At 42.4% G+C, this 21,228-nt stretch overlaps 1 protein-coding gene across 7 annotated transcripts in view; it reads left to right on the forward strand.

The window, feature by feature from the left end:
* Nucleotides 1-21,228, forward strand: part of LOC139573493 (t-SNARE domain-containing protein 1-like) — a 171,572-nt gene that overhangs the window by 137,412 nt on the left and 12,932 nt on the right. For 5 of the 7 annotated variants that reach the window (XM_071396994.1, XM_071396996.1, XM_071397000.1 and 2 more), the window contains 2 exons: nucleotides 473-582; nucleotides 1,210-1,235. In XM_071396994.1, coding sequence (XP_071253095.1) covers nucleotides 473-568 — 96 coding nt within the window. In that variant the 3' untranslated portion in view covers nucleotides 569-582; nucleotides 1,210-1,235. The remainder of the gene's footprint in view (nucleotides 1-472; nucleotides 583-1,209; nucleotides 1,236-21,228) is intronic. The other 2 variants (XM_071396995.1, XM_071396999.1) reach the window with 1 other exon arrangement.

Genomic DNA, 21,228 nt, shown 5'->3' on the forward strand with positions numbered 1-21,228 from the left:
TTGAGGTTCTTTTTCATTCATTCATTTTTTTTTACTATACATTGAGAGTAATGAACATGAGAGGATAACACAGCTTGTGTTCTATGCGGGAAGTTGCTTGAAGCATTTCAAGTTTTAAATTACACCACAGGCAATATTAGAAAAAAAAAGAGGAAAGAGAGTATGTGAAGGAAAATATTGTTGTTTCTGTGTTCTGTGATCAGACACTACTGGCTCTTAATGGTTTCTCTCATAATTAACCACCAAGCACTTGACCAAACTCAAATCAAGTCTTCATGACAAGTTATTTCTAAAAACACATTCTGATGTAAAAACCTAAGGTAACCCAAAAACCCAGAATTGTGTTTCAGCCATTTCACCTGGTATTACGATGGGTGCCTGGAGGAGATGAAATGGTTGTGTTGTTGTATGTATTGAATATGTTGCAGATTCTATAGTTTTCTAATTGAATCTAATCTGATCTGACCCACAGAGGCAGATTAGGAAGAGGAAGTGTTACATGCTGGTGGCGGGAGGCTTCATCCTCACCCTCCTCATCATCATCATCGCTGTGTCAGCAAGAAAATGATACCAACCCCAAAGGTAAGCCTCCTAAACCATCCATCACTACTGGTGTTTATAAACCAGCAGCAGCCCAAAAAACGGAGCTTTTCTTAGTATTGATATTGTTATACAGGTACTATATTGGCGTATTGATTGCTATATTGACATTCTATTCTGATTGTAACCTGCATAGAGACCTGAGACGCAGTGCAGACCCTGAGAATATGGCACTGTACATTAAAAGAGAGTTTAGCTTTTTTTAAACCAAATGTAAATGGAATGTTATAGAAGGGTCCAGACACTTTTTTTTCCAGATTTCACTTGTTTTTGAGAAACTTACCCCAACCAGCGATTCACTTCCTCATCCTCATTGTGCAGTAGGGGGTTCTGAAAAACATCAGCAAATGCTCCAAAAGCACCCAAATTATTCATTTTAGAATCAGGAAAGCTCTCAGTACAGTGATGCAGGTCTTTAGATGTTGTACACATGTAATTGTGTCATCATGAACATTACGTTACTTTTATTTCACATTCATATTTTTTTAAACTGCATTGTTGTTTAGGGGCTTGTAAGTAAGCATTTCACTGTAAGGTAAAACACCTGTCGTATTCGGCGCATGTGACTAATAAAATGTGATTTGATTTGATTTCATATCCACGACCCAGGATGAAGAACTGAATCGCTATTTGGGGTAAGTTTATCAAAAACAAGTGAAAAAGCGAACGTGTCCTTTTAAGGATGCGTTCAGTGGCAATAGTTTTATGTTGTGATACGAGATTTAGCGTCAACTCAAAGAATGTATAGGGGTTCTACGAAAACAGCTTTTTAATTGGATTGTCAGTAATGTGCAGGAAGGCTTCTTTCTTGAATTGGATCAATAATTGGAGTCATAGTCAGAGGACACACTATGAAAGTGACTGACATTGACTAGCAACGTTCATAGCAACAAGAAGGCAAGGTCAATAAAAATGTTGCAGCTTGACATATTTGCTTTTATAGCAAATCAATGTTTAAGGGTTTTCTGCAAAGAGGAAATGTGGTGGGAAAAGGATTTATCTTCATATAACTGTGGACCTTTTTGCTCTACGACCAGTCTCAATTCGTTGGGGCATGGACTCTACAAGGTGCCGAAAAGCACTCCACAGGGATGCTGACCCATGTTGACTCCAAGGTTTCCCACAGTTGTGTCAAGTTGGCTGGATATCCTTGGGTGGCTGACCATTCTGATAAACACGGGAAACTGTTGAGCATGAAAAACCCAGCAGCGTTGCAGTTCTTGACACAAACCGGTGCACATCACACCTACTACCAAATCCCGTTCAAAGGCACTACCATGTTTTGTCTTGCCCATTCACCCTCTGAAAGGCACACATACACAATCCATGTCTCAATTCTCTCAATGCCTGAAAATGCTTCTTTAACCTGTCTCCTCCCCTTCATCTACACTGATTGAAGTGAATTTAACAAGTGACATCAATAAGGGATCATAGCGTTCACCTGGATTCACCTGGTCAGTCTATGTCATTGAAAGATCAGGTGTTCTTAATATATTGTATATTGCTGCTCCTTCACATGATCTTTTTACAGACATTTTTTTTTCTTCAGTTTGGACAATGAAATGGAAATGGAATTCCAACCACAAGTAATGATTTTTGTTCACTTGTAGCTTCACATAATCAGTGCTTCAAATGATTAGGCTGGCATCTAGCAGCTTGAATGTCTCATGTGGTTGGTTAGCTCATTGTGTAGCTCGCGTAAAAGGTTGAAGGTTTCTCTGACTTTACAGGAAATGACAGATTTCTTCCAACCTTTGGGTTTTGTGACAGGAACAAAGACCCTTACCAACAGATCAGCAGAGGATAGAATCAGTGTAGAAGACTTTGGCCACTATTCAATAATTAACAGATAAATTAATAAATGTCATTGGATGTTGATGGAAAACCACAACTTTCCTTAAATGATAACGTAACCAATCTAAATGAACCCACAGTCTGGCGTCTTTATCTACCACTGATGGAATTACATTTAGGCCTCTTGTCTGACATACACAAATACACCTAAACCCACACGCAAACACAATCATAGTCACTGTATTATACAGCCAATTGGTTCATCTTGAATTGGAGGTTGAGGCCTGTTGGGAGGTGTTCTCTAGTTGTCTTCCCCACGTTGATTCTCTCAGGTCACAGACTACTGGGTCTGCAGGTTTGTGGAGCAATTCGTACCAAATCATTTGGAACAGATGAGATGGAATTTCTCAAGTTGGTGTGTGTGTGTGTGTGTGTGTGTGTGTGTGTGTGTGTGTGTGTGTGTGTGTGTGTGTGTGTGTGTGTGTGTGTGTGTGTGTGTGTGTGTGTGTGTGTGAGTGTGTGTGTGTGTGTGTGTGTGTGTGTACTGAGCCCTTTAGAGGAGGAAGAGTGCAGGCTTAGAAGAACCGCCTGGGTTCTTGCCAAAGCAGACGCAGCCATAAGCCTGGTATAGTCTGCCAGTTCTTGTACCAGAAACAGGATCCAAATAAACAAACAGAGTTTAAACAGAATTAAGCGTTCCGAGTATGTACCAACAACAAATTCAGTTTTCCTCCCATTGTTGTTGCTTGTTGTGGACTTCTTCCATTCTCCTTGAGGCTGTTGACAGATTTTGAAGAAAGTACCAGTACTACACTACAGTACTCTCACATAATAATAATAATAATAACAATAATAATAATAATAATCCCTAATAATAATATTAATCATATTTTAAATATAATATTTGTATAGCTCTTTTCAGTACTCCCACATACTCTAGCTGGAGTAGACTATAGTATGTTATACAGAAACATAATGAAAGACAGAGATACAAAGACAGAGGGAGACAGACAGAAGGGCACAGCATTACATAGTCATAGAGATAATAAATATTGACAGGTATGAACTATGAACACACAGTGAGTGTTAGAGAGGATATATAAACATAGAGAGGCAGAGATGAGAATGGTGAACACTATAGACAGAGACAGGATGATATGGACCGGTATGAACAAACACTGAGGAGTATAGAGGATATAGACACTGAAAGAGACACAGAGGCAGATGGGCAGAGAGGAGAATAGCGAGCACTATACATCAGTTTAATGAGAGTGACGACGACAGAAATAACTGTGGAGCCGCTTCTGCTCTCGAATCAATAGCCTGGCTCTTTATGGTGCACTAAATAACGCCATAACTGCACCCTGACACTTATTTCAGCAAATGATGTTGCCGACGCCGCCTTCACATCCTGTTTACAGACTCATTTGGGAAGTGAGATTTTTCAATGTGCATGTTAGCACCATGTGCTAACTGTAACTACACTAGGTCTTCGTGTGTATGGGGGAGGAATGGTCGCTGAAATCAGGGGTGCTGAACGAGAGAGCTTTCAAGGGGTTTAGTCTAATCAACAGTGACCATGGACACTAGAAATGTGCCCGTCTAGTCTGTATCCTAACAGCTATACTGACTGTTGGATATCATTACGCATCTAGATGTTGGTACAGTTACTGGGATTCTCCTCACACGGGGCCCCATTTACATCATGGATTTCCCCTATTTATCTAATATTTTCCAGACCACATAGTGGTGCATGTCCCCCCAATACATTTATCATGTGAAAGGGCCACTAATCAGTGTGGTGTGCATACAATTTGCAGACAACATTGTCTGATAATGACACATTAGCACATTTGCTCTAAAAACAGGCAATTGTATTCCTTTCTAGTAACGGTTGCCATTGTGGCTAAAAAGGCTTTCATCATCATATTACACCACTGTACCACTACAACACTATATTGGAATGGTTGATTTGATGGGACTCTCCTCTTAACTGGCTTCAAACAGGGAATCATGTGAATGGACACTTGTGGGAGACCCTCTACTGCAGTGCATTGATCAGTAGTCAGGTAGCGTTGTACAAACACACACACACACACACACACACACACACACACACACACACACACACACACACACACACACACACACACACACACACACACACACACACACACACACACACACACACACCGGGAGAACAAGTCAAGCGGGGGACCAGGGACACAGTGCTGTCTGATCATAGAGAATCTCCAGTTTACACAAACACAATCAGAGGGATTACAAGCACACCCTGAGCACCCTCAAAACACAAAACACGTAAGCACATCTTCACACATACAGTGCCTTCAGAAAGTATGTATACCCCTTGACCTATTTCCCATTTTGTTGTGTTACAGCCTGAATTCAAAATGGATTCAATAGATTTTGTTTTATATCACCCATCTACACACTATAACCCATAATGACAAAGTGAAAACATGTTGTTAGATATTTTTACAAATTTATTGAAAATCTAATTTACATAAGTATTCACACCCCTGAGGCAATACATGTAAGAATCACCTTTGGCAGCGATTACAGCTGTAACTCTTTCTGGGTAAGACTCTAAGAGCTTTGCCCATTATTCTTTAAAAAATGTTTCAAGCCTTGAAAGACATGAAGTAGCTTTTCAGACCTTTTGCCTCAGATTTGGCTTTGTTTGTCAGGCTGCAGGTAGCAAGAAGCATGTCTAGGGCATTGATGATAGACGGTAAATGAGTTGCCACTGGTCGAACTGCAGCAATACGCACACACCATCGCGTGTCTGAAAGGCAGTTAAGACAGCAACCAGTCTTTTCCTTGAGAATGGCCCATTACTCTGGGCTGGCACTGAACAGATTGTAAAGACGATTCACACAGCCAAAAGAGGTTGATACTTCTGTGCACGACTGAGCTTCATGTACACCTACACAATTAAGAGTATGGGAGGCACAAGGTGAGTATGTGGCCAGTGGATTCTTTTGCAGTATGTGTGCTTGAATTCCCTTCACTCACCCTGACATATGTGCACCATTATCATCGCCTTGACCACGGCAATCTGCTATGTCAATACCATGCCCTTCCAATGCACTCAAAATCATTTCAGTAATTTCGCTGCCTGTCTATCTAACAAAGTCTTTCAATTCAAGAAAACGTTCAATTACTTCCCATTCAGCTGTTCCCTGAACTTTATCTTTGTGTACATATCTCACCAATAACACATTTTGCTCAGTATGGGAAATGTCTGGAGTTGCATCACATCACAGTTATAGATTGCATATTTTCTTTCATAAACTATTGTTTTCAACACACTTTGACCACATATTCCTATGAACTCGTTTTGCCTCTCAGATCTGAGGTAATGAGTCAGTTGTGCTCCTTTCTTCTCGTCCCTGACTTTCTGCAAGTGCTCACGTAACAGCGGGTCATAATTTGACAACAGTTTAAGTAAACCTAGGTAATGTCCATTATGCACATCATGAAGATTGAGTGATTTCTCCCAGAATGGCAGATTCCTAGATGCTAAGTACAGTGTCACATCCAAAATCCTTTCTAGATCTGCTCTGTTTTTATAAATGTCTGACTAGATTTGTTTCTGCTGCTGACTGTCTATACAGTCTATCTATTTCTATGCACAAGAGGGATACCTACAGTTGAAGTCAGAAGTTTACATACACTTAGGTTGGAGTCATTAAAACTCATTTTTCAACCACGCCACAAATTGCTTCTTAAGAAACTATAGTTTTGGCAAGTCAGTTAGGACATCTACTTTGTGCATGACACAACTAATTTTTCCAACAATTGTTTACAGACAGATTATTTCACTTATAATTCACTGTATCACAATTCCAGTGGGTCAGAAGTTCACATACACTAAGTGGACTGTGACTTTAAACAGCTTGGAAAATTACAGAAAATGATGTCATGGTTTTAGAAGCTTCTGATAGGCTAATTTACATCATTTGAGTCAATTGGAGGTGTACCTGTGGATGTATTTCAAGGCCTACCTTCAAAACCAGTGCCTCTTTGCTTGACATGATGGGAAAATCAAACGAAATCAGCCAAGACCTCAGAAAAAAAATGGTAGACCTCCACAAGTCTGGTCCATCCTTGGGATCAATTTCCAAACACCTGAAGGTACCACGTTCATCTGTACAAACAGTAATACACAAGTATAAACACCATGGGACCACGCAGCCGTCATACTGCTCAGGAAGGAGATGCGTTCTGTCTCCTAGAGATGAACGTACTTTGGTGTGAAAAGTGCAAATCAATCCCAGAACAACAGCAAAGGACCTTGTGAAGATGCTGTAGGAAACAGGTACAAAAGTATCTATTTCCACAGTAAAACGAGTCCTACAGTGGGGAGAACAAGTATTTGATACACTGCCGATTTTGCAAGTTTTCCTACTTACAAAGCATGTAGAGGTCTGTAATTTTTATCATAGGTACACTTCAACTGTGAGAGACGGAATCTAAAACAAAAATCCAGAAAATCACATTGTATGATTTTTAAGTAAATAATTTGCATTTTATTGCATGACATAAGTATTTGATACATCAGAAAAGCAGAACTTAATATTTGGTACAGAAACCTTTGTGTGCAATTACAGAGATCATACGTTTCCTGTAGTTCTTGACCAGGTTTGCACACACTGCAGCAGGGATTTTGGCCCACTCCTCCATACAGACCTTCTCCAGATCCTTCAGGTTTCGGGGCTGTCGCTGGGCAATACGGACTTTCAGCTCCCTCCAAAGATTTTCTATTGGGTTCAGGTCTGGAGACTGGCTAGGCCACTCCAGGACCTTGAGATGCTTCTTACGGAGCCACTCCTTAGTTGCCCTGGCTGTGTGTTTTGGGTCGTTGTCATGCTGGAAGAACCAGCCACGACCCATCTTCAATGCTCTTACTGAGGGAAGGAGGTTGTTGGCCAAGATCTCGCGATACATGGCCCCATCCATCCTCCCCTCAATACGGTGCAGTCGTCCTGTCCCCTTTGCAGAAAAGCATCCCCAAATAATGTTTCCACCTCCATGCTTCACGTTTGGGATGCTGTTCTTGGGGTTGTACTCATCCTTCTTCTTCCTCCAAACACGGCGAGTGGAGTTTAGACCAAAAAGCTCTATTTTTGTCTCATCAGACCACATGACCTTCTCCCATTCCTCCTCTGGATCATCCAGATGGTCATTAGCAAACTTCAGACGGGCCTGGACATGCGCTGGCTTGAGCAGGGGGATCTTGCGTGCGCTGCAGGATTTTAATCCATGACGGCATGGTGTGTTACTAATGGTTTTCTTTGAGACTGTGGTCCCAGCTCTCTTCAGGTTATTGACCAGGTCCTGCCGTGTAGTTCTGGGCTGATCCCTCACCTTCCTCATGATCATTGATGCCCCACGAGGTGAGATCTTGCATGGAGCCCCAGACCGAGGGTGATTGACCGTCATCTTGAACTTCTTCCATTTTCTAATAATTGCGCCAACAGTTGTTGCCTTCTCACCAAGCTGCTTGCCTATTGTCCTGTAGCCCATCCCAGCCTTGTGCAGGTCTACAATTTTATCCCTGATGTCCTTACACAGCTCTCTGGTCTTGGCCATTGTGGAGAGGTTGGAGTCTGTTTGATTGAGTGTGTGGACAGGTGTCTTTTATACAGGTAACGAGTTCAAACAGGTGCAGTTAATACAGGTAATGAGTGAAGAACAGGAGGGCTTCTTAAAGAAAAACTAACAGGTCTGTGAGAGCCGGAATTCTTACTGGTTGGTAGGTGATCAAATACTTATGTCATGCAATAAAATGCAAATTAATTACTTAAAAATCATACAATGTGATTTTCTGGATTTTTGTTTTAGATTCCGTCTCTTACAGTTGAAGTGTACCTATGATAAAAATTACAGACCTCTACATGCTTTGTAAGTAGGAAAACCTGCAAAATCGGCAGTGTATCAAATACTTGTTCTCCCCACTGTATATTGACATAACCTGAAAGGCCGCTCAGCAAGAAAGAAGCCACTGCTCCAAAACCGCCATAAAAAATCCAGACTACGGTTTGTAACTGCACATGGGGACAAAGATCGTACTTTTTGGAGAAATGTCCTCTGGTCTAATGAAACATAAATAGAACTGTTGGCCATAATGACCATCGTTATGTTTGGAGGAAAAAGGGGGAGGATTGCAAGCCAAAGAACCCCATCCCAACCATGAAGAACAGGGCTGCATCATGCATCATGTTGTGGGGTGATTTTCTGCAGGAGGGACTGGTGCACTTCACAAAATAGATGGCATCCTGAGGAAGGAAAATTCTGTGGATATATTGAAGCAACATCTCAAAACATCAGTCAGGAAGTTAAAGCTTGATCGCAAATGGGTCTTCCAAATGGACAATGACCCCAAACATAATTCCAGAGTTGTGGCAAAATGGCTCAAGGACAACAAAGTCAAGGTATTGGAGTGGCCATCACAAAGCCCTGACCTCAATCCTATAGAAACTTTTTGGGCAGAACTGAAAAAAGTGTGTGCGAGCAAGGAGGCCTACAAACCTGACTCAGTTACATCAGCTCTGTCAGGAGGAATAGACCAAAATTCACCCAACTTATTGTGGGAAGCTTGTGGAAGGCTTCCAGAAACGTTTGACCCAAGTTAAACAATTTAAAGGCAATGCTACTAGATACTACTAAATTGGTTGTATGTAAACTTCTGACTCACTGGTAATAAGAAATAAAAACTGATATAAATAATTCTCTCTACTATTATTCTGACATTTCACACTCTTAAAATAAAGTGGTGATCATAACTGACCTAAGACAGGGAATTGTTACTAGGATTAAATGTCAGGAATTGTGAAAAATGTAGTTTAAATGTATTTGGCTAAGGTGTATGTAAACTTCCGACTTCAACTGTATATACTGTATTCTACACCATCTACTGCATCTTGCCTATGCAGCACTCCATCGCTCATCCATATATTTATATGTACATATTCTTATTCATCCCTTTACATTGTGTGTAAGGTAGTTGTTGTGAATTTGTTTGATTACTTGTTAGATTTTACTGCATAGTCGTAACTAGAAGCACAAGCATTTCGCTACTGTCACGACTCCCTTTTTCTTTGCCCATTGATCAGATATTAAAGTATCTGAAGAGTTATATTCGGAAAATTATAACTTTGTAATCTGAAGATTTTCCGTGGACCCCGACTTCCTAGTTAATTAAATTGACATGATTAGTTTAATCACATAATAACAATTACAGAGATTTGATTTGATAAAATAACAGTCTTCACATTTAATGATAGCCAGAGACACGACAGTAGGCAGCTACCTGTAGCTAGCAAGCTATCAAGCCAGCTATATTGGCTAGCTAGGCTACTCAGATCGGCAGGCCTGTCACGTTCTGACCCTAGTTATTTTGTTATTTCTTTGTTTTAGTGTGGTCAGGGCGTGAGTTGGGTGGGTTATCTATGTTTGTTTTTCTATGTTTGTTTTTTCGTTTGGCCTGGTATGATTCTCAATCAGAGGCAGGTGTCGTTAGTTGTCTCTGATTGAGAACCATACTTAGGTAGCCTTTTTCCACCTGGGTTTCGTGGGTGGTTATTTTCCGTGTCAGTGTTTGTCCCACACGGAACTGTTTCGGTTTGTATTTTCACGTATTGTTTATTGTTTTGTTTCTGTGTTCGTTTGTATCATTAAAATATATTATGGACACATACCACGCTGTGCATTGGTCCGACATTTCTTACTCCTCGTCAGAGGTGGACGAAGAAAACCGTTACAAGGCCCCCCTCAAAAATGAAATTTTTAGTGGTTATCTCTCGTGAATGCTTAGTCTACATGCCGGTGCATCTGTCAGATCAGTTGTATTTTTTTTTACTCCTCGTGGAGAATGGACCAAACCATGTGCATTATGGGAGGGTGGGGGGTACAAACAGGATGGTTGGGTAGAGATGCTGGATCTGATTATGGTTATACGGTTTAATTTTCATCACAGATTTGTTTGTCTAACAACGTTTAAATGATAAACAAATAATTTTCTTAACATTTAGGGGCCCCTATCAGGCTAGGGCCCCATGAATAATTTATGTTTCCCCCCCCTCTTAACGACGCCCTTGCAAACAGGACGCATGTTTTGCAATAAGTTTATTCTGTAGAAGCTTCCTTCTTTTCACTCTGTCAATTATGGTGGAGTAACTACTGTGTTGTTGACCCATCTTCAGTTTTCTCCTATCACAGCCATTAAACTCAGTAACTGTTTTAAAGTCACCATTGGCCTCATGGTGAAATCCCTGAGCGGCTTCTTTCCTCTCCGGCAAATGAGTTAGGAAGGACGCATGTATCTTTGTAGTGACTGGGTGTATTGATACACCATCCAAAGTGTAATGAATAACTTCACCATGCTCAAAAGGATATTCAGTGTCTGTTTTATGTTTTTTTTATCAAGCTACCAATAGGCACCCTTCCTTGTGAGGCATTGGAAACCTCCCTGGTCTTTGTGGTTGAATCTGTGTTTGAAATTCACTGCTTGACTGAGGGACCTTACATATAATTACATGTGTGGCGTACAGAGATGAGGTAGTCATTCAAAAATCATGTTAAACACTTATTGCACACAGAGTGCAACTTATTATGAACTTATTATGTGACTTGTTAAGCATATGTTTACTCCTGAACTTATTTAGGCTTACCATAACAAAGCAGTTGAATACTTATTGACTTAAGACATTTAAATGTTTTATTTTTAATTCATTTGTACACATTTCGAAAAAACACAGGCCAGTGACAAAAAACACACGTTTAATTGGTTTTAAATGCAGGCTGCAACACATCAAAATGTGTAAAAAGTCAAGGGGTGTGAATATTTTTTGAAGGCACTGTAGGCTGCTACACCATACTAAATGAACCCTGTATTAACCCCTGTTGCCTATTCCTCTTTCTTGTGTTGCTAGAGGTACCTCCCTTTGCTCTGGCTGCATTGAGAGTGAGATGATGAATGTGTTATTGTTGTGTGTGTGTGAATGGTGACGCCGCTGACAGATAGATACAGAGAAGCTTTATTAGCCTCTCCTGCCTGCTGCAGTGGATGGCTGCATACTGTATGAGAGACAATCAGCTTTTTGATGCGTTAACTGTTGTTGATAACACGTATTCCCACAAAGAGAGCTATTCTGTGATGCTCCCCCTCAAATCACAGAAGGTGTTTGTCGGAGTGATTCAGATTTTTAAAAGATATATGTTTTGCATAGGCTAGACTACACATCCACAGTAAATGTAATTTGTCACAAGTAGGACCATATTTCTTCATCCTGGTCAAAAGCTTTGTGTGTTGTGCCATTGGCAAAGCACATGTTCCAAATCTTTTGAAAGTGGTTGATTTAAATTACAATTTGCCAACACTGATGCAATACTCCCTTATCATTTCTGACATGTAAATGTCACTGATAATCTGAGACGTTTTATCTTTGGTTGTTTGGTGTACATGCAACTATTTCGGTGAGTTTAGCTGATACATTCTCACTGTCCTCTACCGGCTCCTCATTTTTCATGTTTTTTCATGTGTACACATCCAAGGCATCTGTTCACGTCCATTTACTATATTTGAGTGATTTCTCCCTGAGGAGAGACAATTTTAATTTTTTACTATATTTGAGTGATTTCTCCCTGATGAGAGCAACATTGTACACAATGACACACACATATGCACACAGGCATGCACACACATGCACACGCACACAGGCACATACACACACACCTAGAGGTGTCTTTCTCAGCCCATTCTTCCTCATACAGCTCTGTGCCTGTTTGGTTGGCATGTGGTTGTGGTCAACCCACCCGTAGGCCTCTAACTTAACAGATCTGAGGTCCCCTACTGGGACACAGCTCAGCGGGGTTTTCTACTGGCCTGGGATCAGTGCCCAAGCCTTCAGTAAGGAGGCAGATTCCCTCTATCAAACAGCAACTCTGCTCACATGTGTTTTTCCTATTTCTTTTATTTTACAGATCTTGTACATGTGCATTTCCCTCCATATGGGCTACCCTCAACCAAAGGAGTACACAGGTTTCATACCCAATTGCACCCCATTTCCGTTATAGTCCCCCAAATGGGTGCCATTTCAAATGTAGACACAGTCCTTCTCACAAAATGGAGGAACATTACATCACAGTCCTTCCTAATTTTCCAACATATTTTTCCATTAATAATTTCAGATATTCATTCTTTCCATTTTGCGAGAGGAGAGAGAAGACGCCTATATATCTGCCTTTGGGTATTTACTGTCCTCTCCGTCTAAACTTCAGGATGCCTTTAAACTTTTCCTCCCTTCCTTGGTTCCTTCATTCTGCACCACATGCAGTCAGGCTGAACAGCTGCGTATGTTATTGGCATAGGCAATTATAAAGTAAGCTCAGGCCATTTGTGATGGAGGGAGGCAAAACTGAAGAGGCCTGCAGGGCCCGGACCCCTAGCTTTAAGTGGATCATCGGGTAGGCTGGGAGAAGGTGACCGCTCAATTTAATAGCGCTTCATTAATGCAGGAGTATAGTCCCAGCATTCATCCACATCTGATCCTCAGGTAACACTTGATTTAAACTATGAGTAGACTATCAGTAAGATGTTTGCAACATGTATATTGACTTGCAGCTACCCCTTCAAATGCATTGCCAATACAGTGATTATTCATATTGACTGGTATAGTAGTGTGGATATTGGAACAAAACCAGTATCTCTCTGACTCTTAACCAAACAGTATATTACCAAGACAGAACATACAGTAACTATACCTCAGATGCTAAGTATGCCACATAGGTAAAAAGAGAGCCCTCCACACATTCTGGACTAAATGTGTCCCATAGTCTTTATACCTGACAGAAGGTAAGGATATCTTTGAAGCTCCACACGGTGCCAAGAGATAGACAGCCAGATAGCTGTAAATCAGGGTCAAGGTTGTGGAAAAAATACATATGAATCTGAAAGGGATGCTTGGTTATATTGCAAGGATTGTTGTAAAGTTGTCCTGTTTTGGGTCAGAAGAAGATGATTGAAGTAATGTATTTTAGGCCTTGGGTGAGGTTGTGAGAACCCATGTCTCTAGTCCGTACCTTTCGTGTCCCAGACAGCGCTAGTGAAATACTATGATATGAAAGTACCAGACAGACTGTGACTAGCTAGCAGTCATTGTTGCAACAGGCTAGATGGTGGGTGACATAGCTAGCTTCACTGTTTTCACACACGCTTCCTTATTCAGTCAAAACGAGTCAAAACGAGTCTAGTCTAGTCAGTGGAGATAAGAGAGGAGGAACTGTGCAGCTGCCAATGTGATTTTATGTATCTCTTGTGCTCATCCTTGTCTGAATAGTACATCACTGACAGTCTCTTTGCTTATTCAAGGGAACAATGTGTTACTTTGATATGTTTTTGCAACTTGTTGAATGTTCCTAATCCAGCTTTTATTTAGTTTAGTGTTGATTCTCAAATATTCACTGTCATCTTGAATTTATTCTCCAGTGTTCTATAGTTCACAATGCCAATAGTCTTTTTTAATATACAGAAATGGAGTTGACAATATATTGAACTATTTTCCACAAAATTAAGGCATTTCTGAGCTGTGCTGCAGGAGAAATGTGTATTTCAATACCATAAAAATATTGATAATCATAATCTGAAGTATGGGAGTTTCAGGGATCAAATGAGGTGTCAAAGCTGTTTATAACGTATGTGTTCACACAGCTTTCTTGCTGAATTTCGAACACGGATGAAGCCACATTTCAAGCACTTTTTTCTTCTGATAAATATGAAAGAATTAATGCAGCAGATCCATGTTAAATTTAGCATCCAAAGCTGCTTTCCTCACTATAATGAAACACTGCAGACAGGCTCATACTGAAAGAGGCTTATTCAAATTATTTAAAAAGCTAAGTTGACAACACAGAACAGGGATCCAGCAACAACGTGACATTGCAAAGATGAGACAAGATTTTTTAATATATTTTTTAAATAAAATAGTCACTTATGAAAGGTCTTACCACTCAGATTGGTATAAGTACTCTGAAGTGGGGAGTTATTACGTAATTTGAATATTACCATTAATAGAGAACCCTTATGTTCAGACAGGTGGGAAAATATTACTTAATGACACCCTCAGACAGGAAGATGACCAATGAAACAGTTTTCAAGCAAAACATTTTACCAGAAAAACATTTCTTACACGTAATGCGGGCAATTCCATGCCAGGAAGGCCCGTAAATATTTTTGGTATCTCTGTTCTGGCAATTCCCACATAGAAACTTCATTGGAAGGAAGGAAGATTGATATGCTTTTTACATTTGTAAAGAGAAAATGATGATTTAAGTGGCAATTTTAGGCCCTTTTTAGAATTATACATACCACCTGTACTCTAAAATATGGAGTATGTATAGGTTCTGAAATAAACATTTCACGTTAATTTATTCAATCTCAAAAGTACCCTTGAATTGAAAAAAAGTATAATTGTCATATTGCTTTAAACAATTATACTCAGGGGTGAAAGTAAGCTGGTACGGTCCGGTACTACGGCCCAGCAAAATAAATAGTAGGGGTACGCTGTAATGGTAAATCGTGAGCCTATCACAATTAACACAATATGTCAAAAAACTATAGACTATTACACCATTGTTTAACATTACTGCATGTCAGCCTCGTAAAAAATCAGCAAATTGACTTGAAACCGTGTGGTATATGCTCCGAACTGTGTTGTTGTTCGATGAGAACACTTACATTTTGCCAAGGCGGAGATGAGTGGCTGAGACATGCATAGACAAGGCTGAGATGAGTGGCCGAGACACACGGACAAGGCGGAGACGAGTGGCCGAGACACACGGACAAGGCGGAGACGAGTGGCCGAGACACACGGACAAGGCGGAGATGAGTGGCTGAGACACGCATAGACAAGGCTGAGATGAGTGGCCGAGACACACGGACAAGGCGGAGATGAGTGGCTGAGACACGCATAGACATGGCCGAGATGAGTGGCTGAGACACGCATAGACACGGCCGAGATGAGTGGCCGAGACACACGGACAAGGCGGAGACGAGTGGCCGAGACACGCATGGACAAGGCTGAGATGAGTGGCCGAGACACGCATGGACAAGGCGGAGACGAGTGGCCAAGACACGCATGGACAAGGCTGAGATGAGTGGCCGAGACACGCATGGACAAGGCGGAGACGAGTGGCCGAGACACGCATGGACAAGGCGGAGATGAGTGGCCGAGACACGCATGGACAAGGCGGAGATGAGTGGCCGAGACACGCATGGACAAGGCGGAGATGAGTGGCCGAGACACACGGACAAGGCCGAGATGAGTGGCCGAGACACGCATGGACAAGGCCGAGATGAGTGGCCGAGACACACGGACATGGCGGAGACGAGTGGCCGAGACACACGGACAAGGCGGAGATGAGTGGCTGAGACACGCATAGACAAGGCTGAGATGAGTGGCCGAGACACACGGACAAGGCGGAGATGAGTGGCTGAGACACGCATAGACACGGCCGAGATGAGTGGCTGAGACACGCATGGACACGGCCGAGATGAGTGGCCGAGACACACGGACAAGGCGGAGATGAGTGGCTGAGACACGCATAGACACGGCCGAGATGAGTGGCTGAGACACGCATAGACACGGCCGAGATGAGTGGCCGAGACACACGGACAAGGCGGAGACGAGTGGCCGAGACACGCATGGACAAGGCTGAGATGAGTGGCCGAGACACGCATGGACAAGGCGGAGACGAGTGGCCGAGACACGCATGGACAAGGCTGAGATGAGTGGCCGAGACACGCATGGACAAGGCGGAGACGAGTGGCCGAGACACGCATGGACAAGGCGGAGATGAGTGGCTGAGACACGCATGGACAAGGCGGAGATGAGTGGCCGAGACACGCATGGACAAGGCGGAGATGAGTGGCCGAGACACACGGACAAGGCCGAGATGAGTGGCCGAGACACGCATGGACAAGGCCGAGATGAGTAGTCGAGACCGAGGCGCAAGTGGACAAAAGTGAATGCGTCAATTCACGCTACAAGTATAGGCCTAATGACAATCGCCGAATGTCATTACAATTCTTATAGGCGTTTCGTAACAGATGTCGCTTTCCATTCATCAAAATGCAGGTGAACAGTGCACTGTTGGGGTTTGGATGCTGGAATTATTTTCTGAGTGGATGAACGTGCATCGGCAGCCTACAGGAGCTTATCTTTTAACCCTCCTGTCCTTTCATGTTCATTCGTTCTGTGTTCCCGCTCCAAAATGACCTCCCCGTTATTGCTGATTATAAATCCATAATAATACATATATTATCACCTAATGTTGTGTTAGGTATTTTTATCAACTTAAGTTCTTGTGAAAGTTTTGAACTTCTATTTGCTATTTATGGCCTGTAGGCCTCATTGACCTGAGCTCATACAACTCGTTTTTAAGTGAAAAAAAGAATAATGTATGGATTATTAAGACTATAATAAATACTCAGATGAAACACATTGTGCGATTTATCACAAACTACTTTGTGTCAAAGTTTAACAAGGACTCTCTCCACCACACCAGTGTCATGATCAAAGATATGATCAAGAGCCTCACATACAGTAAATCATTTGGTTATTGTGCTGCCACAGAATGAATTGTGAGCAAGGCCTCAAAAAAGCTTTATATACCAGAGCTGCGAGAAAAGTTTGTTTGTGATTGTTTGTGAGAATTTGTGTGTTTGTTTGTGAGAATGCCAACAGGTGTGGTTCCCATGGGGGAAAGATTGTATTGGGGAAAGGTTCCCGTGGGGGTTGCCAAGGAAGCCAAGAAGGGGAATAAGGTGTGTGTGTGTGCTCAAACACACATGCATGTTGATGAATGGGCATGTAGCCTCATCCATTCATTTCTAATGACCGGCCATTTTTGACCAGGAACACCACAGGTGTACAAAAGTGAAATAAAACACCCAAAACTTTATGAAAATCATCAAAATGTATTTTGTGCGTTCAGATGCCCTGTGTGGAATAAGTCATTGAACCTTATGACAATCAGATTATATGAACTACATTTTTCAGAGAGAAAACTTGTAAGTCGGTCCAATTCGACCACAACACAGCAGGAGGGTTAAATTATTTTTCATCTGATTGTCAAACACATCATGACTGGTTGTGTTCATGCCGCATTAAAAGCATCCATAAGGCTAGGGGAAGCTTTCCCTAAAGTATATTGAATTAAATTGCCAAAATTATATAGCCTAATTAGCTTACTCCTGTCTATACAGAAATAAAATAAATAATTAAAAATAGGCTACTACACCATAAAACATGATTGGCCACAGAAGATCATTAGCTTCTTAAAACAACATTTGCTTTAAATGTCATAGCCTACAGTCAGAAGGGCCCACAATTTGGGCAGCGCGCGTGGCAAATACCAAATAGATGATTGTTCCGTTGTGACAGTTTGTGAAAAGCAGAGAAACCCTAGCTAGGCATATCACAATATCAAAAATGCAATCACGGAAACAGTTTGGAAAGCAAATGTCTATTATAAAGAGATGACAATGAAAAGACTCCAATCTGTCTTTTAGTTATCAAAATTCTCAACATAATTGAGCGAACAGTAAGTAGCCTATCTTATTGGCACCAGTGGAGAACATCGGCCATATCTCAGGTGAGTGTGCATATTCACTGTCTTTATCATTCGGTCAGTGCCACTTTTGTTCATTTTTGGACAATGTTAAAAGGGTTAAAAGGTATTGTTAAGAGTTAAAAATGATACGACAAATCTTTACTAGGCCCGCAGAGATCCTATCTAATATGAATTGTGATTCTATGGTTAAAAAAATTCAAATAGTGCATTCGGAGAGTATTCAGACTTTATCCAATTTTTACATTTCTTCTGAAATATCACACATAAGTATTGAGACCCTTTACTCAGTACTTTGTTAAACACCTTTGGCAGTGATTACAGCCTGGAGTCTTCTTGGGTATGACACTACAAGTTTGGCACACCTGTATTTGGGGAGTTTCTCCCATTCTTCTCTGCAGATCCTCTCAAGCACTGTCAGGTTGGATGGGGAGCGTCGCTGCCCCGCTATTTTCAGATCTCTCCAGAGATGTTTGATTGGGTTCAAGTCCGGGCTCTGGTTGGGCCACACAAGGACATTCACAAACTTGTTCAGAAGCTACTCCTGTGTTGGCTGTGTGCTTAGGGTCATTGTCCTTTTGGAAGGTGAACCTTTGCCCCAGTCTGAGGTCTTGAGTGTTCTGGAGCAGGTTTTCATCAAGGATCTGTACTTTGCTCCGTTCATCTTTCCTTCAATCCTGACTAGTCTCACAGTCCCTGCCTCTGAAAAACATCCACACGGCATGATGCTGCCACCACCATGCTTCACCGTAGGGATGGTGCCAGGTTTCCTCCAAACGTGACGCTTGGCATTCAGGCCAAAGAGTTGAATCTTGGTTTCATCAGACCAGAGAACCTTGTTTGTCATGGTCTAAGAGTCCCATAGGTGCCATTTGGGAAACTCCAAGCGGGCTGTCATATGCCTTTTACTGAGGAGTGGCTTCCGTCTGGCCACTCTACCATAAAGGCCTGATTGGTGGAGTGCTGCAGAGATGGTTGTCCTTCTGGAAGGTTCTCCAATCTCCACAGAGGAACTCTAGTGCTCTGTCAGAGTGACAATCGGGTTCTTGGTCACCTCCCTGACCAAGACCCTTCTCCCCCGATTACTCAGTTTGGCTGGGCAGCCAGCCCTAGGAAGGGTCTTGGTGGTTCCTTACTTCTTCCATTTTTGAATGATGGAGGCCACTGTGTTCTTGGTACCCTTCCCTAGATCCTTCCCGACACAATCCTGTCTCAAACCTCTATTGACAATTATTTCGACCTCATGGCTTGGTTTTTGCTTTGACATGCGCTGTCAACTGTGGGACCTTATATAGACAGGTGTGTGCCTTTCTAAATCATGTCCAATCAATTGAATTTACCACAGGTGTGCTCCAGTCAAGTAAACAGGATGCACCAGCTCAATTTCGAAACTGATAGCAATATGAATTCTCATGTAAATAAGGTATTTCATTTTTTTTATATACATTTGCAAACAATCCTATAAACCTGTTTTCACTTTGTCATTATGAGGTATTGTGTGTAGATTGCTAAGGAACATGTTGTAACGTCTGCTTCCAACTCACACTCTCAAACACGTAGATCCCCTGAACGCAGCTCATTCTCCAGATCCCAATCCCCTGAATTCTGATCACCTGTTCACACACTTGTATGTCATTATCACACACTATTTAGTTCAGTTCTTTGCACCTCCATCATTGTGAGGTATTGTTTGTTTTGTGACACACTTCTATTTGGAGTGCTGTGTTTCCTGTAATTTGTTCCTCCAGTGTATGATAGTTTTTGCCTGCCTCACTAATGATGCCTTTTACCTATTCCCTGCCTGTACTTTAGCCTATTGGATTTCCTGTTATCAATCTATTGCCTGCTCTCCCGGACGATGTTACTAGTCTTTTTCCTTCCTGTACTGTTGCCTTTTTGGACCCCCTGTGTATGACCTTCTGCCTTCGTCATCTCCCTACTCACAGGCAAAGCTCTGGATTGGGTCACAGCCCTGTGGTCCGCTCAAAGTTCTGATCTGTCCACTGAATCACGTTTCCACGCCTTCTTCAAGGAGGAGTTGGACCATTCAGTTTCAGGTCGTCACGCCGGGGACATTTTTATGTGAGCTTCGACAGGGCCATCGCTCCACCACTGAGTATGCCCTGGAGTTCCACACCATGGCTGCCGGCAATAAATCAGTAAATCAGCTTACCTCAGTCTACTGGAGGGGTCTTAATCGGTAGTTACAGACCAAACTGGCATGCAGAGGAGATTTAACAGACCTAAACCAATACATCCGGATGTCCATATCCATTGGCAATCTACTGGTGGACCGCAGACATCGTCGCCCATGGCCTGCGAGTCTTCCACGCCCTTCTCTCGTCCACCAGAGTCTAAGAGCCCCGAACCCATGCAACTCGGCCACACCCCTTTCACGCCTGCCGCGAGACATTGGAGGTTATGTGAACCTGTTCCTTTATTGTGGAGAGTAACCTCCTACTCAATAGCTCTCCGATTTGCCCCCCCCCCCCACACACACACACAAAGAGGTGACCACAACCCCTCCACTTTTGCCCGGGTAAGCACCTCTATGTTTTCGAATATTTCCAAAAGGCAGTTTGGTGTCCCGGCTCTTCTTTCTGCTAATGGGGTCACTCAGATTGTGGAGGGACTAGTGGACCCAGGGGCCGCAGGTAATTTCATTGACGAACAATTGGCACAACAGTTAAGAGTCAAACTAATCCCTATTAATCCTCCCCTTAGGATTAATGCGCTGGACAGACAACCTCTCGGACCTGGTCTTGTGACTCGCATGACTGAAAGTATCACCCTTCAGATTGGCCTCCTTCACTCTGAGGTCATTCAGTTAATGGTGTTGTCTTCGCCTAAAGAACCCCTCATCCTCGGTCACCCTTGGCTAAGCCCTCACAACCCTGCCATCTCCTGGCGGCAAGGGGAACTGCTGTCATGTTCTCCCACCTGTTTTAAGAACTGCTTCAATCTACCCTGTCGAGCCACCTCTATAGAAGGATCTGAGTCTGCCATTCCAACCCACATCCCACCTGTATATGCCCAGTTCCAGAGTGTCTTCAGCAAGAAAAAGGCATCCCTTCTGCCCCTCATCGCCCGGAGGACTGCGCGATTGACCTCCTTCCTGGGGCATCGCCCCCTAAGGGTCGGCTCTACCCCTTGTCCATTCCAGAGAATGAGGCTATGGAC

The sequence above is a fragment of the Salvelinus alpinus genome, chromosome 4 (assembly GCF_045679555.1).
Source record: "Salvelinus alpinus chromosome 4, SLU_Salpinus.1, whole genome shotgun sequence".
Taxonomy (NCBI): Eukaryota; Metazoa; Chordata; class Actinopteri; order Salmoniformes; family Salmonidae; genus Salvelinus; species Salvelinus alpinus.